This window comes from Panthera onca, chromosome B1 (genome assembly GCF_046562875.1).
Source record: "Panthera onca isolate mPanOnc1 chromosome B1, mPanOnc1 haplotype 2, whole genome shotgun sequence".
In the NCBI taxonomy this organism is placed as follows: Eukaryota; Metazoa; Chordata; class Mammalia; order Carnivora; family Felidae; genus Panthera; species Panthera onca.
The window spans coordinates 79,292,221-79,311,389 of NC_138342.1; the positions used below are offsets into that span (position 1 = coordinate 79,292,221).

At 39.4% G+C, this 19,169-nt stretch overlaps 1 protein-coding gene across 4 annotated transcripts in view; it reads right to left on the reverse strand.

Annotated features, from left to right (window-relative positions):
- Window positions 1-19,169, reverse strand: part of UNC5C (unc-5 netrin receptor C) — a 364,440-nt gene that overhangs the window by 69,081 nt on the left and 276,190 nt on the right. For 3 of the 4 annotated variants that reach the window (XM_060654604.3, XM_060654602.3, XM_060654601.3), the window contains exons 5-6: window positions 5,147-5,327; window positions 1,386-1,553 (exon numbers count right to left, since the gene is read on the reverse strand). In XM_060654604.3, the coding sequence (XP_060510587.1) occupies window positions 1,386-1,553; window positions 5,147-5,327 (349 nt within the window). Of the gene's footprint in view, window positions 1-1,385; window positions 1,554-5,146; window positions 5,328-9,837; window positions 10,475-19,169 lie in introns of those variants that run through there. The other variant, XM_060654606.3, reaches the window with a different exon arrangement.

Sequence of the window (19,169 nt, forward strand, 5' to 3'; positions counted from 1 at the left end):
TTCATATTCAAATTACTGTGTAAATATATTATGTATAATGCGTATGGAGATATAAACATGCCCATATGAAAAAAATGATGAAAGCATCAATATTTCAATTATACAGAGTTGGCTGTATAAGCAACTCCCAGCTATTTGGAGAAAATACATTTGCTTTGACATAAACCAGCCCAAAGTTTACACACACACACACACACACACACACACACACACACATTTCTATCTCAACTCAAAATACTCAGTGCATTTTTAATTGTGGAAGTCAATATCTAGATAAAATATAAGAGACTACAAGGTAAATATTGAAATTTTAAACCTAGCTAAGTGTCAAGATTTGTTACATTAATAAAATCTCTCAAAGGATTCAGTATGGGATACTGTTTGGATATTTGAGAGTGGACACTTGGGAGTATAAAATATAGATTATATTTTTCTACAGTTCATTTCTACAACCCATCTCTGAGAAAGTTTCTTTAAGGGATGAATAAGACAAAAGGTAGGCAAGATAAAGGGACGTAAGGAGATTGTTTCTAAATCATGAAAGCACAAAAAAATAATAAAATAAAATACAAATAAATAATGAAATTGAAATATAACAGCTACCCAAGGAATGCACTAAATTTATGGATTATTTCAAAATAATTTTAGCTTAAATTTTCAATATATCATATAATTAAACATTTTAATTGATTTTGGTTTTGATTTTGGCAATATTAACTTTAATTTGCCTAAGGATAAAAGCTGGTGACAACATGAGACAGCATCAGAAGATGGTCAGAAGCAGAGGGATGCAATCTTGCTATAGTTGCCACTGCAAATAACTCACAGAAATACACAACCAACATGTACAGATAATAAAGAGCTGACTGCATTGTATTTTCAAAACCCATTAGCCCAGGTGTCACAAAGCTTTGTCTTCTTTTTAATTCATTCCAAATGTTTTATTTGCCCTTGCCCAGAAAGTGACACCAAATATCAAATATCTCAGTCTAAAACATATTCTAAATTTTAATTCCAATAATTTCCATGGCTGTCTGAAGATCAAGAGTTGTTATTCCTAAAATATGTGGCTTTCAGGGCTCTCCAAATCCCTTGAATTATAGAATCTATAATCTTGGCTCCAGCAGTTTTGTCCAGTAATAGAGAGGGATCATGTCCGTAAGTGTTTAATCTCATGTTTTATTCTATTTTGCATGTTTGGCTAATAAAGTTAAATACTGTTTGGGAGAAAAATACTTGATTTCTCAGCAGTGTAAGCATTCAATGGTATGATGGATAGAAATAACATTTATCACATATTCAGGTGAATAAGGCTTTGTTTATATCTCCTAAAACAATCCTAAAATGGGAGGATACATTTGGAACGCGAGCACTGTCTTATTTACCTGGGCATAAGGTGGTACAGGCTATTTTCTGCACACTCTGCCCTTCACAGAAGGAACCACCATTGAGTGGTGCTGGGTTGGTGCAGGTCCTTGTGCGTTTCTGATACCCTCGTCCACAGCGGCTATTACACACAGACCACTCTGTCCAGGTGGACCAGCCACCATTTACTGGAAGAAGGTAAATATAAAATTGAATCATATGTGTGTTCATGCACACAGACACACAAACCATGCACAACACATAGACAAAAAGTCATCTGCTAAGTGACCATAAAACAATCTAAAATTTCAAAGATAGAAGAGACCTTGGGCATCATTTCATTCAGTTTTACTGCATAGCTGAGGAATCTAAGCATAGAGATAAATAAAATGAATTACCAAAATGTACTCACCTACTCAGAAGAGTATATAGAACCGTGTTCTATTTTTCTTGGCTACTGTTCTTAAAAAAAATACATTCCTCTTACCTAATCAAGCTTTAAAAATTATTTTTGACAGCTTATCTCAAATAATAAATGTTTACATCCTTATGCCAAGGTTGCAGGTGGATCTGAAGCATGAGAGCTGAATAAAATCATGTAGCTTTTTCTTAATAGATGATTGATTATTTTTCTTTAGCACATGTAAACTTTACAGCCTTTTAAGGACTTTTGGTCAGTTTCATTAATGCAGTGAACCTCGTTAAAAAATAAAGTCTTATATTGCTAGATTTTAAACTAATTGAGTAGCTATTTGATTGAATTGGCATTTAGTTTATGTAATTGAAATGGACACCTATTCTGTGTGTAAAAGTCAATTATGGTGTTTGATGGAGAGTTCAGTGTATGATTATAAAACCTACATTCTACTGCTATGTTCACTATTTACCGCCGGAGATATCCCTGTAGAAAATACTCTAATATATTTTAGGACTTCCATTATGTGAGTTTAGAGTACATTATTGTAATTAAGCATTTTCTAACAAAAATTATTTGCTGGTAGTTAAAACCTGACGTAACTAGTAGAAGTTAAAACCTGACATAACTAGAACTCCTGATCATAAAGAGAGTGCTAGACACTCAGGCAGCACACAGCTTATATGTGCATATCACACACCCGACATCTCCTCTGCTAGAATCCTATGCAAGACAATGGGAAAAATTATGAATATGTTATACATACATACACAGACAAAAGAATTTTCATGGCAGAGTTATTTTTCTATAAAGATAAATAATTGTAAACAACTGTAATGTTCAACAATAGGAAAAGGGTAAAGTAAACGTATGTTCATGTGACTGACATCTAGGCAGCCATTAAAAAATGGTGCTCTAGAAGTCTATTTAATAATACATGAATATTTGAACATCACGTTTTAAGTAAAAAATATATTTATATCCCTTACTTAAAAAATCTTATCTATGCATAAAAATACCAGTAGTATGCATATCAATCTTTTTAAAAGCTATTTCTGGATGACAAGATGACAGGATTATTGGCATTTTCTTCTCTGACCTTTTCTGTGTTTCCTAAATTTTCTATAACAGATATATATTTGCCATCTCAAAATGATACTAACAAAAATAAATATATACAACACACTCAAAAATGAAATACTCGTTAGATGTACACGTTTTGCTATAAACTTCTGGTGAGCCTAATCTATGAGCCTTGGACGACTTACTTTATGAGGCCATGAAAAGGACAAGCAGATGGTTGATAGGTTGTGTTTCAGTTAGTGTTCCAAAAAGCAACTTAACCTGCTCAGCTTTACAAAACCCAGTGTCATGGAATTGTCATTGTAAACTGCTTCCTAGCATACTGGCAAGCCAATATTTGGGGTTATAGTATCCATATACTGCTCTGGTAGGATTTTAATGAGAAACAAATAATGATAAGCTCCTAGAGAAAAAAAAAAAAAAAGGAATGTGAAAGCCCTAGACTTATACCCTCATTTTACAGACAAGGACATGAGGGTTCCTAGCATCCTGGTCAAGTGGCCAACTGAAGGTCAGTTACTAGAACTAGTCCTAGAGCACAAGTCTCCTGACCCCTAGGGTCCAATGATGTTTTTTGAACTCAAAGTGCCTAAGTTCCATCTGTTTGATTCTTTCTAAAAACCATGTTCAGCTTGCATTTGTAGATATTGAAAGCATGTTATATATAGGGGAAGAGATCTGCATGTATATTAAACATCTATATAACTCATAGAAAGATAGTCCATCATCATTAGTTATCTATGATTGCTACGTGCTGTGATGTGCTCCATTATCTTTTGCACTTTAAATGCTGTTAATCAAGTTGTTCAGCCAGTTTAGAAAAAGATAAAAAGTAGGAATCCTTTCACTGTGACTGAAGAGAGGCAACTACCTACAATTTAACATAGCCATTATCTTGACGAGGAAATTAAATCTCAGAGTATCCAGAGAATTAAAAAATTGTATGTATCTGTCTTGGAATAAAAAGGAAAGATTTAAAGTGTCACAATATACAGCCTCTGGAGCCTCACGTGGTTTCTGTTTCTCATAACTCCCCACAGCATGAGGACATCCATCCAAATGGCAGTATCTACACTAAGTACCACGAGCCAGATACCTGCCAAGGGCTGCCCCTCCTTTGCAGTCACCCAGACGTGAAAGTCCCTGGAATGTCCTTTCACACTGACGCAGCCCTGAAAAGCTTCCTTAAGTTCCAAGTGGTGGTGAGACACAGGCATCTCATTTAAGACGGGGCATACCCTCAAAATACTTCCCAGGGTTGTTTGGTTTCCTCTGACACAATAAATCACCCAGAATGTGAGGACCTACTGTCTGCCCAACACTGTGAGAAATACATAAATACACAGAGCAGTCTCTTGGTCTATAGTGGAGCTTAACACACAGCTGGGGAGATGAAACTCCTCATAAAATGACTGGAAGGCAACTGAGTGCTATACCGCAAAGAGATAAAAGCATCAGACGCTACAGCAAAATTGGGTGTGAAACTGTTGAGTATTTCTGGAGAAATATTAGGTCAAATTGGATATGAGCTGGACTAGAAAGGGCCAGAGAGCGGAAGGGAAGCTTTCCGAAGAAATCATTATGTTGAATTTGCTATGTGGTTAGGATTAGGGCCACTGCATAGCAGTGGTCACCTTCACTCTAACTACCCGCGCCCCCCCCCCCCCCCCCCCGAGTGTGTAAAGCAAGTTCCAGGAAGTCAACGTTGTTCTCTGATGTATCTGGGGAACAGGTCAGCCACAATTTACCTGACTAAGCCAAAGCCCACAGAATTGTCAGTGGGCTGACTTAACCATCTTCATCTCCAAACTCACTCTAGATCTGGGTGGTCCAGGGTATGGAGGAGGGGGGCACACTTAGATGGGTGAGCATCTTCTGGCTTTGGTGCAGGCACTCAGGTGGATTTCCTTCACTTTTCCATAAGCTGACTGACCAAGGGCTAGGAATTTCCAAGTCTGGTCTTTCTATGCCTATCAGGGAAGCAGTTAAACCTCACTGCTGAAGCTGCAAGCTGGCAATAGGGATTGAAAATGGGTGATGGGCACTGAGGAGGGCACTTGTTGGGATGAGCACTGGGTGTGGTATGTAAGCAATGAATCATGGGAATCTGCTCCCGAAGTCAAGAGCACACTGTATACACCGTATGTTAGCTAACTTGACAATAAATTATGTTTAAAAAAAGAAAAAGAAAAGAGAAAGGGCCTCTTGCTTGATAGTTTAAATTAAAACGAGAGAAACTGTAGTTTGACATGGACTAGATTGAGACTCCACCAGCTCACTCACCGTAGACTATGACAGTTGCAGTCGTGCTTTTCCTCTTGGCAACAATGTTTTTGGCAACACAAGTATAGTTTGCAGTATCTGAGAGGCGGGCCTGCTTTATGATGAGGTTGTGATCAATAGTAATATAAAAATTCCGATCTTCAACGGGGTCAATTATGTCTTCATTTTTCAACCATTCCACCTAAAGATGCACAAAAGAAATAGGTAAGTACCCAGTATGGATCCCTCGATGGCTGTCTGTCCTAACCTGTGTTTTAGAATTTGTATGACATTGCTCTGTGCTATGAACTTCAGCAATCCTGGAGGAAGTAACTTTCTGAGGTCATGTGAGGTATCACTCACCTGCCAAACTTGCTGATTCTGTCTGTACTACATTATTCTCAAATGTCAATGAACCAGTTGGGAAATACAATGTTCAAATTGTTTTCACTTTGCCCCGCAGGCAAGAACAGGGAATGTGCACTGCCAAGTTCAGAACCCAATCAAAAATAATAGGCTAAGCATTTCAAACGGAACTCAAACCTTTTGCTATTTGATTTGTTTACTCTTGGCAACTAACTTGCTGCTTTTCACAAAAGAATGTAAAGACTATTAAAAAAGCTCAAAAGGCATCTTCGACATCATGTAGCTCTAATAAACCAACATTTGGATGATTTACGTGTAACCTTGCTGAAACATATGGATTAAATTTCCCCGAAAATGCACTTACTTTAAAATGGAGCAAACACATATTTGGAGATGCATTTAAGCCAAAATACGTGAGGAAGAAAAGGTTTTGTACCAACCTTCAATATAATCCAAAGAGCGTATACATCATACTCAAAGCTCTCCTTTTCTGTATCAATAACATCAAATCTTTGACTCATGGTTTGCTTCTGGGGAACCTGACCTAAGACATGACTGTTCAGAACTACTGGACTATTTTTTCCATGAAGATCACATCAGTTTAGCAAAAGCAATATTATGCTTACAGAATGAAAGGAGGGAGATATATCTGTATAAACTGTCCTTATGGAGGATGAACTATTTCTTGTTCCATAAATTGGTGCTGCTGCTGCTGTTTTTGTTTTTTTTTCTATGCACAGGATTTTCCATAAAGCAAAACAACACTGATATTTGCCACCCTTAAACTTTTCTTTTGCATCCATGTGGATATGGATACAAGTAATCTTTAGTGGTAGAGAGTCAATAGTGTTGCCATTTTCAAAATCTTAAAGAGTATCTCCAGCACCACAAGAGGTCTGGAAATTAATCTCTAAATCTGTCAGTGGGCTTGACTTTGCACAGCTCTAAATTACATCCAACAGAAGGACTCTAAAATAATGCTCCTCTAATCCTTAGGAAAGAGACCACAATTTAAAGGGAAAAACGTTTAAAAACCAACAACAATCCTGAAATAAACATTTGAGGATGTAGATAAGAGCAACTATTTGTGGTGATATAAATTTTGAAAGGGCAAAACTCTCTTGGTATTTATACTATGGTAGTGAGAAATAGAATCAAATCCATCTAAAACAGTGGAGTTTTAAAACATGCATTTTGTTTTCACATACAGAGACCACATTCAGTCAGGGCCATGCTTGGATATATCTGATCTGAAACTCACACGCTTCTTGACTCGGATTTTCTCAAAATCTGGCCCTATGTGTGTGGTAGTTTGAGCTCACTAGAAGTGCAAGAGGGAAGGGAGCAAAATTCATATAATTATTATCATTGATCATTGAAAGCAGACATTAACTTTCTAATCTAATCTTTATGCCATTCTAGAGAAAGCTTTCCACCTATAGAAGGCACTGTTGGGATCCCCTGAGTTGGTCTTGGATCCCTCCTGAGAGAGAGAGAGAGAGAGAGAGAGAGAGAGCATGCTCTTCATGCTTTTCTTCCAAGGACCCATAATTGCTCTTTCTTTGAAAGATGGCTCTGACATTCGTGGACTCTGAAAGTGCCTAGGGGTTCACAGCACCCCCCTCCCCCTCCCTGTCCCACAACCTCCACCTTAGCCATTGTCTCACAGATGTGAAATATGCTTTGTGTCCAATTGGGGTCAGAATCTGAGCTGCTACCTTCCAGAGTTCCCCTGTGAAATTAGGCTGAAGCTGTCCCCTTGAGATGTCGCCTGCCATCTCTATACACACTTACTGGGCTTCATTTTCTCTCCTGGTGGCTCCACCCAGCTATAAGGTTCTCTCTTCTATGAATGCCCCATTTAAAAAAAAAAAAACAACAAACCCTCTGCATTCAAATCTTGGTCTCATGGTTTGCTTCTGAAGATTCCAACTATTCTCACAGGAGAACCCATGACTGTTCAAAACTATGGTTTCTTCTGTTTAAATCACATCAGTTAACAACAGTGAGGTTACCCTGATCATAAGTGACATAAAGAGATCCCAAGGGATATTGCAAACTACTTGTATATTTGAAAGTTTATTACACGGAAGAAAAAGAGCAATCTGCACAGTTGACAAGATCTAAGACGACTTCTGTGATTACTGGGTAAACCAACTTTAGTTGCAAATATATCACTCTGCATTTTTCTCAAGTCTCTTGCCAGTGCTGGAACAGTGAGTATGACCTGGGTTTTGATGACCCCTGAGGAACCCCAGACATACTGGAGAGGCCCCCAGGGCCCTGTGGAGGTTACTGCCTTCCTCCCCAACTCTGGATTTAACCAGAGAAGCTCTGCTTTGATCTGTTTTCCTGTTTTCCATACTGGGCTCACTTGTAATGCCTAGTTTAAAGAAACAGAGAGTTCACTCCTGCTAGAAAATAGCTGTAGAAATGAAAAGGTGAGCCATGGGCTCCTCCGGCTTCCGGTACCTTGCCTACCCTCCTGTTCCCTACATTCCAGTACTCGCAGCTGCCACAATGTCCTGCTTTGAGACCACATCTCTACAGGAAGCTCAGGTCATCACCTCCGGCACTGGAATCCTCATGCTGCCCTGCACATCCCCATCTCCCACCCTGAAAAAATATCGACCCCCTATCACGCTGCTTTGCAATGCAGAAGCAAAATTCTCCAAAATTTCAAACTCTGTTTAGATTATTTTCTCTACTTTTCTCTAACTAAAACTTAGCTCTTTATGATGCTTCTGTTTTGCTTTTTTTTTTTTTTTTTTTTTTTTTATCCTGGAGTTCTCTCAAGTGGTGGATATTTGATTTCCTAAACCCAACACACACTGGGCCGGGGAATCAGAAAGTGCCCTCCTTGTTCTGCACTGTCTTTTCTAGACCATTCTCTCCAAACACCATTGCTTTGAATTTCATGCCATCAGATTATGTCACCCACCTTCTATATTTTTTGTGGTCATTTAAAGACCTCTGGGCTCACAGTCATTTTATGCAGCACAATTTTTCTGTCACAATTTCTAATGATTTTAATAACCACAAACACTTTCAACATTTTGGCCTCTCAATTACATGACCCTCCTTCCTGCCACAGTCTTGGTCTCTAAGACACCCACACTTATAGGCCAGAGACTTTCAATCCTGGTTTCACTGTAGAGTAATTTGGACATTCATAATATATCAATTTTACATCCAATCCGGAGAAATTAAATCTGACCCAGAGCAACTCTGATTCACTGGTCAAGACTGGTCTAGCATCTGTATTTTTGAGACTCCTCAAGGGGCTGTGATTTCCTGCTAGGGTTGAGGAATACCACTCTAGAAGATTGTCTTTCAGATGAGATCCCTGGACAAGAAGCACCCAGGTCACCTGGGAGGCTGACAGAAATGCAGAATCTCAGGTCTGCCTACCCAGACTCACTGAGTCAAAATGTGCATGTGAATAAGAAATTCAAGGATTTATATGCACATTAAAGTCAGAGAACCACTGGCCAGCTCTTGTCCTTACCACTGATTATTAACTGCAAGCCTTCCAAAACTCCGATGCAGTTTCTTTTACCATATTCTCCATCTTTCTGACTTACTCCCTCTCAGACTCCTATTTTGACAAACTTTCACTGGGCCCTACAATCTATTAAACAAAGCGACCTATCTTGGCTGTCATCCCTCTCACGTTCCCTCCTCTCTCTTCACCACTTTTAAATCGAACCGTTTACCTTATCAACAATCCCTTGCATCAGGAGCTCAGCTCTCCCACCCCTCTCCTTTTCTAAGGCGTTCACTTGGCCGCTCTTCCCGACACCACGTTCACAGACTTGCAGAGGAATATGGCCGCGCACAGCCACGTTGAGTGGGCTCATCTGAAATTCATGATAACAGAACTCAAATGGGCCCTTAATTCTGCCAAAAAATCGTACTATATTTTCATCATCTGTTCACTGTCCCATCCTCCTAGACAGCTATTTCACACCTTCTCCACTCTCCTTAAACACCACCTCCCTCTCTATCCTCACTTTCAGCTGATGACCACGATTTCTACTTCACTGAAAAAAAGTGACAATCACGAGACAGCTTCCACAGCTCCCACTACTCACCACCCCACCCCTGTTCTGCACCCTCTCTCTTGTTACTGGGTCAGCTCTCTGTGCTCCCACCTGTCACCTCTCATTTGTACTGTGCCTTCCATTCCCTCGTGCCTGGTCAAGGGCAGGCCCCAGCAATTCTCCTCTCTGTCTCTTAAATCATTAATATTCCCTCTACAGGAGCCATCTCCATCAGCATACAGACATACACTTAGAACCCTCCCCACTCGTTTCCGCCTGGAGTCACCCCATGTCTTTGCTCACCTTACAAAACGCCTTGGAATATTTGCTTATAATCACTCTCTTCATTTCCTGTCCTCTTCATCTCTGCTGTATCTACTCTAATGCGCATTCACCTCCACCATTTTGCAGGTACTACTCTCTTCAAAGTCACCAATTACTTTCATTTTGTTAGATATACTGGTGAGGTGACTCAGCAGCAGGTTTGACCCAACTGGTTTCTCCCTCTTCCTCACTTGCTTTCTTGGCCAGGGCACTTTTCCTGGTTTTTGTCTTATCTCACTCCATTCCTCACAGCTTCCTGGAGCAAAGGTCTGTTCCCTTGTGGAGGCTCTGTCCTTGGACCTCTTCTTTTTTTCTGTCTTCTATCTATATTCACTTCCTTGGTGAGCTCATCCAGTCTCATGCAGAGGTCTTCTAAATTTATCTCCAGTCTAGACCCTGGCCTTGAACTCCAGACTCATATATCCAAATGACTTCTTTCAACTGCACTGGGTTGTCTAATAACAACCTCCTGAACTGCACTTCCAACCCTGCTCCTCCCACAGCCTTGCTCATCTTAGTTCATGTCGACTCTATCCTTCCAGTTACCTAAACAAAGCCTCAGACTTGGCCTTGACTCCTCTCTACCTCTCTCTTTGCCCACTGGAAGTCAGGGCAGTATATCAGGATCTGACCACTTCTTGTCCCCTCACCACCACCCTCTTCCAGTTCAAGCCTTCATCATTTCCTTCTTGGATTACTGCAACAATTTCCTGTCTTATCTTTGCTTTCCCTCTTGGCCATCAACATTCAATATTCAACACAATAGAGTGAATGAGCCTGAAACCTTAAGTCGATCGTGCTACACCTCATCTCCAACCCTCCAAAGGCTCCTATCTTGTTTGCTGTCAAAACCAAAGTTCTTATAAAGACCCACTAGGCCCAGCATCACCAGGACCCCTGACCCTTCTGAGATCACCTTGTTCACTTTCTCTATCTGTAGCACGCTGGCTCCTCTGCTAGTCCTCATGCATATCAGTGGTACTCCTGCTTTGGGAATTTTGAGTCTGCTGGTCAATCTGCTTGAAATCACCTTTCCCTTCCCCAGGTATCTGCATAATATGTTCCCTTCTCTTATTTAGTTCTTCAGATGTCACCCTCTCAGTGAGTCATTTCCTGATCAACATTTTTAAAAAATTTTTTAATGTTTATTTTTGAGAGAGAGAGAGAAAGAGAGACCGAGAGATACCACAGAGAGAGATATAGTGTGAGTAGGGGTGGGGGGGAGAGGGACAGAGAGAGAAGGAGACACAGAACTTGAAGCAGGTTCCAGGCTCTGAGCTGTCAGCGCAGAGCCTGATGCAGACTGTGAGATCATGACCTGAGCCAAAGTTGGACACTTAACCGATGGAGCCACCCAGGTGCCTCTCCTGATCAACTTTTAAAACTGCAACATCTCTCTCTGTCTATACTCCCAATCTCTCACCCTCTTTTCTTTATTTTCTCCATGGCACTTCTCACCATTTCATACAGTCTCTATTTCATGTAGCAGTTGTGTCCTCCACCAGAACTTAAGTTCCACAAATTTTGACCTGATTTTTGATCACTGTTACATTCCTGTGGCCTTAAATGATATATATGGGTGCTTAGTTGGTATTTGCTGAATGTATGAACAAAACTAACACATGTAGTGAGATCAAGTCTGTTAAATACAGTTTTAAATCTCTATAGAGTGGAGAAATTAATCTTAAATATATTCAATGAGTGCCATTAAATTTTTTAAGTTTATTTATTTTTATTTATTTATTTATTTAGAGAGAGAGTGTGAGTGAGAAGGGGAGGGGCAGAGGGAGAGGGAGAGAGAGAATTCCAAGCAAGCTCCACACTGTTAGTGCAGAGCCTGAAGTGGGGCTTGAACTCATGAACCATGAGATCACAGCCTGAGCCAAAATCAAGAGTTGGACACTCAACTGACTGAGCCACCCAGACACCCATAAATGAGTGTCATTTTAAACATCCCTTCTAAGTAAGTTCTGTAGGGATTAAGAACACACGTTTCTCTTTCCTAAGGTGAAATCTTACAGAGCTGTGCTGGCCTCCAAGCGAACTCACTGGAGAAGTCCTAAGATAGAAGAAGACCTCTAGAATTACGCTAGGAGACCCCCAATGTCTCACTGTCGTTTATGAGTCTGGAAGTGTCCGGTGGCCAGCATGTTTTAACTAAAGTATCTTTGAAAGTAGCATGCTCCTCTAATCCACATTACACCTGTATGTCTGTTGCAGAATTAAAAGAGGGTGTTTGAGTAATTATTGCATACCTTCATCTAGGTGATCATAGTAAACCTGAGCCTAAAATACAACTTCCCAAGAACTTTAATTTTCAACGAACAAAGAGGTAGTAGGCACCTTGTTTTTTTCTCAAATGCATTCCACTAACACTGAGTACCAATGTACTAGGCATGGTGGCAAGTGCTGGGGGATAAAGGGACAAGTCAGATAAGTGCAATGTGTGAGAATAATTCTGTTTATCATGAAAGACGCTGAGTCAGGAAGATATATCAATTAAATCTTTACAAATATACCTTTATATTAGCAAAATATATCCTTCTCATTGAAGTGTCTCCAGAAGCCACCACCACCAGATAAAGTGACGGTCTTCATCTGCAGTAATTTCACAGTGAGCCTCCTTACATAAACTGTATGTGAAATCCCAAGAAACAGTACAGAATCTCTGGTTGTGCTGAATTTCATTGTATTGAATAGTAATTAATTATATTGTTGCAATGCTATTTATTTGTAAGCTAATCTTGGTTAATTGGGAGTCAGCACTTGGGTCTGGCCTCTGAATTCTGTTCCTATCTTGCTCATTTCAATGCTTCTTGTTGATTTCACTCTGAGATGTGGCTTCCTCCCACCCCTCCCATTTAACAAACCATCTGATTTATACATGGGAGAAGTCTTTCTGAGTTGGAAGTTATTTTTAGCTATGTATAAAACATTCAAGAAGAGAGAAAAATAGGTTGTAGTTCAGAAAACAATAAAAGGCTTTGCCCATAAACCATAACTTGTCTTCAGGGCTGCAGTGAGGCAAAGTAGTGTTTCTGTCCTTGTGACTCAGTAACTGCAGTCTTTTCAATAATTTGGGGCACATTTGAAGTCATCGACTCAAGGGTTTATAAAGAAATTGGAATTTATTAACAGGTAATAAAAATAGTTACAAGGCAATGTTAGGATGCCCTATTTGCATATTCTGCTGTTATGTTTCATGTTGATTAATGCCATTGTGTGCAATTGAAAATCTTACTTTAAGAAGCAGTTTCTAAAGTACCAGCTGAGAGGGTTGCTCTCAAACCAGATTGCGTGGGTTCAAAATTGAACTGTCACTTCGTGTCTCTCTTAAGTTTCTTACCTTAGATGTGCCTCAGGGTCCTCATTTACAAGATGAGGATAATCCTTGAATGCATTCCACAAGGTTTATAAAGATCAAATGAGTTAACAGGGGCACCTGGGTGGCTCAGTTGGTTAGGCGTTCCACTCTGGATTTCAGCCCAGGTCATGATCCCATGGTTCACGAGATCCAGCCCATGTCAGGCTCTGTGCTGACAACATGGGGAGCCTGCTTGGAATTATCTCTCTCCCCCTCCATACCCCTCCCCTGCTTGCGCATCCGCACATGCTCACTCGCTTTCTCTCAAAATAAATAAATAAACTTAAAAAATGAGTTAATTACACAAATTACATAGTGTCTGATGTACGGTAAATTCTTAAGTTATTATTAATATCAATTAAGGATATACTTAAAGGAGATAGGACAAAACTCAAACTTCTCTAAAATAACAGCAGAGAAATGGTGTAAATTTAAAAACAAAAAAGAAAATATCTTCATGTCTGAATTCCTTTAGCTTTTTCTGACATTTTCTTTTTTATTGAGACAAAGTCAACTTACCATTAGATTACATCTCTTTAAGACTGTACTAGAAATATATAAATGATTAAGTATTAAATTGACCAATCTAGTTTGTATGCTAAACCTAAATACATATTTCCATTTAAACCTTGTGAATCCATAACTCTAGAGATGTCATTAGCATGCATGTGCTTTAGAGAAAGTATAACATGGCATTTTAATCAGTCTGTGCAACTAGTATTTTCTAATTCTTTTAGATTAAAAGCAAATCATCACACTACATTAATGTTTTAAAGGTATAACAAGAACAGATTTTTGATAAAAGAAATTTTACCAAGATTAATTTGAGAAATACCCATTACTGACTGTACTTAATAATAAGGTATAAATCACAGGCAATTTATATATTACTTTTACCTAGACCCAGACCATCCACATGTTTATAGTTTTGGTTATTCCTTTAAGTTTCCCAATGCTGTTTCCCTGCTACTTCAAGTTAGTCATCATCACTCATTCTTTTTTTTTAACGTTCAAAATGTTTGTCATTTGTTTTTAAGCCACAGCAACAGCTCAATATAGTACACGATATACAGAGAAAAGACAAAGAATAGTTTAACACTGGCTTTATGAAATTAAGTGGCTCCAGATAGACAACTAGGTTGGTTTCAAGTTTTTGTCTTAAATATTAATATTCTAAAAAAGTAAACTGATTCTTACAGAGTCTAAGGAAATAAATGATTTTTTTAGGCAAATGTTTATTTTATATGAACAATTTGGCCCTCGCAACGTGAAAAGAATTTCACACATGTCGACTTAATGAAATAGGCTTTTTTGGCAACACTCTTATTTTTTCTCAGTACCCCATGATATTCATTCTATCCTCTCTTTTTAGTGATAAGATACGTTCTTGTTTTTGCTATCTGGACCTGTAAAGCCCCCAAATTTGAGTATGCGCTGAGAAATTCCAAGGTACCTATTTGTGTTTGTGTGTGTGTGTGTGTGTGTGTGTGTGTGTGTGTGTGTGTGTGAGACGTGATGAACAGAAACACCCGAGTTACTCCAGGATCTGGGCCCGGGTTGTCCTCTCACTGGTGCTCTACAGGGAAACAGTGTGATCACAGAAAAGAGCCATCAGACCTAACCTCTCTATCATTGCTACCCTGCTCACTCTTCTGGGACCAAACACAGGTTCACTTTCAAAGCTAACACTGGGACTGGATGTAGTTTGATTTCAGGGGCATCAGGAAAGCATCCCTGCTCTCAAAAGATGCAGCCCAAATTTTTGGCAGTGTCTTGAAATGTCTTTAGGAAAGCTAGTGTGTAATCCCACCATTAGAAGGTTCTCTTTACATGCAAATGACCTGAGAAATAACACCTTGATCTAAACCATATAAAGTATTACAAAACTTGGCATATAAACCAAGGGAAAACTCTTTTCAGTTCGGATAAAGAAGAGTTTGAAGGCACGTGGATTTCAAAATGGAATTCAAGTAACCAGCAATATGCAAAATTTTCTATGGGGGTACACAAACAAAAACATGTTTAAGGGGATCTGTGTTTGTATCTTTTTTAAAAAAAAGTTTATTTGAGAGAGAGGGCGGGGGAGAGGGAGAGGGGGGAGAGGGGCAGAGAAAAGGGAGAGAGAGAGAGAATCCCAAGTAGGCTCTGCACTGTCAGTGCAGAGCCCAATGTGGGGCTGGAACTCATGGACTATGAGATCATCACCTGAGCAGAAACCAAGAGTTGGACATTTAACCAACTCAGCCACCCAAGCGGACCTGTATTTGTATCTTTAACTTCCATATGCACTCTGTCCTGATACTCATTGTGCTAAAAACTTGTCTCCTGCTTTTCAAACCGAAGCCATCTCTTGCATCACAATCTTACCTGATACATTGTTGGGGGTGTCAAAGCCTCCAGGGTGGCACAAGTTAGGTGCAAACTAGTTGGGAAGATTAGTGTGGTATTTGAGAGAGTAAGGGACTAAAATCACAGGGTAACAAATCCGTTTGCAAATGAGGTAATCGCAATTCTTGGCATTCATCAAAATTGAAGGAAGGAGGACCTAATATGCCAGCTAATGGGTGACTGAACCTAATAGCTGATAATAGAACACTATCTGATTTAGTGTCTTTACTAGTTTAAAAGACTTTTACAAATTAAGATTCAAGTTTAATAAACAAAAGGAACATCTGGTACAAAACGAAAGATACTTTAAAATATTTTTAACATGCACATTTTTACCCAACTGCATTCCATCAAATTCCATCCTTTTTTTTTTTTTTTTAATTTTTTAATATATGAAATTTACTGTCAAATTGGTTTCCATACAACACCCAGTGCTCATCCCAAAAGGTGCCCTCCTCAATACCCATCACCCACCCTGCCCTCCCTCCCACCCTGCCCTCCCTCCCACCCCCCATCAACCCTCAATTTGTTCTCAGTTTTTAACAGTCTCTTATGCTTTGGCTCTCTCCCACTCTAACCTCTTTTTTTTTTTTTCCTTCCCCTCCCCCATGGGTTTCTGTTATGTTTCTCAGGATCCACATAAGAGTGAAACCATATGGTATCTGTCTTTCTCTGTATGGCTTATTTCACTTAGCATCACACTCTCCAGTTCCATCCATGTTGCTACAAAAGGCCATATTTCATTTTTTCTCATTGCCACGTAGTATTCCATTGTGTATATAAACCACAATTTCTTTATCCATTCATCAGTTGATGGACATTTAGGCTCTTTCCATAATTTGGCTATTGTTGAGAGTGCCGCTATAAACATTGGGGTACAGGTGCCCCTATGCATCAGTACTCCTGTATCCCTTGGATAAATTCCTAGCAGTGCTATTGCTGGGTCATAGGGTAGGTCTATTTTTAATTTTCTGAGGAACCTCCACACTGCTTTCCAGAGCGGCTGCACCAATTTGCATTCCCACCAACAGTGCAAGAGGGTTCCTGTTTCTCCACATCCTCTCCAGCATCTATAGTCTCCTGATTTCTTCATTTTGGCCACTCTGACTGGCGTGAGGTGATATCTGAGTGTGGTTTTGATTTGTATTTCCCTGATAAGGAGCGACGTTGAACATCTTTTCATGTGCCTGTTGGCCATCCGGATGTCTTCTTTAGAGAAGTGTCTATTCATGTTTTCTGCCCATTTCTTCACTGGGTTATTTGTTTTTCGGGTGTGGAGTTTGATGAGCTCTTTATAGATTTTGGATACTAGCCCTTTGTCCGATGTGTCATTTGCAAATATCTTTTCCCATTCCGTTGGTTGCCTTTTAGTTTTGTTGGTTGTTTCCTTTGCTGTGCAGAAGCTTTTTATCTTCATAAGGTCCCAGTAATTCACTTTTGCTTTTAATTCCCTTGCCTTTGGGGATGTGCCGAGTAAGAGATTGCTACGGCTGAGGTCAGAGAGGTCTTTTCCTGCTTTCTCCTCTAAGGTTTTGATGGTTTCCTGTCTCACATTCAGGTCCTTTATCCATTTTGAGTTTATTTTTGTGAATGGTGTGAGAAAGTGGTCTAGTTTCAACCTTCTGCATGTTGCTGTCCAGTTCTCCCAGCACCATTTGTTAAAGAGACTGTCTTTTTTCCATTGGATGTTCTTTCCTGCTTTGTCAAAGATGAGTTGGCCACACGTTTGTGGGTCTAGTTCTGGGGTTTCTATTCTATTCCATTGGTCTATGTGTCTGTTTTTATGCCAATACCATGCTGACTTGATGATGACAGCTTTGTAGTAGAGGCTAAAGTCTGGGATTGTGATGCCTCCTGCTTTGGTCTTCTTCTTCAAAATTACTTTGGCTATTTGGGGCCTTTTGTGGTTCCATATGAATTTTAGGATTGCTTGTTCTAGTTTCGAGAAGAATGGTGGTGCAATTTTGATTGGGATTGCATTGAATGTGTAGATAGCTTTGGGTAGTATTGACATTTTGACAATATTTATTCTTCCAATCCATGAGCAGGGAATGTCTTTCCATCTCTTTATATCTTCTTCAATTACCTGCATAAGCTTTCTATAGTTTTCAGCATACAGATCTTTTACATCTTTGGTTAGATTTATTCCTAGGTATTTTATGCTTCTTGGTGCAATTGTGAGTGGGATCAGTTTCTTCATTTGTCTTTCTGTTGCTTCATTGTTAGTGTATAAGAATGCAACTGATTTCTGCACATTGATTTTGTATCCTGCAGCTTTGCTGAATTCATGTATCAGTTCTAGCAGACTTTTGGTGGAGTCTATCGGATTTTCCATGTATAATATCATGTCATCTGCAAAAAGCGAAAGCTTGACTTCATCTTTGCCAATTTTGATGCCTTTGATTTCCTTTTGTTGTCTGATTGCTGATGCTAGAACTTCCAGCACTATATTAAACAACAGCGGTGACAGTGGGCATCCCTGTCGTGTTCCTGATCTCAGGGAAAAAGCTCTCAGTTTTTCCCCGTTGAGGATGATGTTAGCTGTGGGCTTTTCATAAATGGCCTTTATGATCTTTAAGTATGTTCCTTCTATCCCGACTTTCTCAAGGGTTTTTATTAAGAAAGGGTGCTGGATTTTGTCAAAGGCCTTTTCTGCATCGATTGACAGGATCATATGGTTCTTCTCTTTTTTTTTGTTAATGTGATGTATCACGTTGATCGATTTGCGAATGTTGAACCAGCCCTGCATCCCAGGAATGAATCCCACTTGATCATGGTGAAGAATTCTTTTTATATGCTGTTGAATTCGATTTGCTAGTATCTTATTAAGAATTTTTGCATCCATATTCATCAGGGATATTGGCCTGTAGTTCTCTTTTTTTACTGGGTCTCTGTCTGGTTTAGGAATCAAAGTAATACTGGCTTCATAGAATGAGTCTGGAAGTTTTCCTTCCCTTTCTATTTCTTGGAATAGCTTGAGAAGGATAGGTATTATCTCTGCTTTAAATGTCTGGTAGAACTCCCCTGGGAAGCCATCTGGTCCTGGACTCTTATTTGTTGGGAGATTTTTGATAACCGATTCAATTTCTTCGCTGGTTATGGGTCTGTTCAAGCTTTCTATTTCCTCCTGATTGAGTTTTGGAAGAGTGTGGGTGTTTAGAAATTTGTCCATTTCTTCCAGGTTGTCCAATTTGCTGGCATATAATTTTTCATAGTATTCCCTGATAATTGTTTGTATCTCTGAGGGATTGGTTGTAATCATTCCATTTTCACTCATGATTTTATCTATTTGGGTCATCTCCCTTTTCTTTTTGAGAAGCCTGGCTAGAGGTTTGTCAATTTTGTTTATTTTTTCAAAAAACCAACTCTTGGTTTCGTTGATCTGCTCTACAGTTTTTTTAGATTCTATATTGTTTATTTCTGCTCTGATCTTTATTATTTCTCTTCTTCTGCTGGGTTTAGGCTGCCTTTGCTGTTCTGCTTCTATTTCCTTTAGGTGTGCTGTTAGATTTTGTATTTGGGATTTTTCTTGTTTCTTGAGATAGGCCTGGATTGCAAT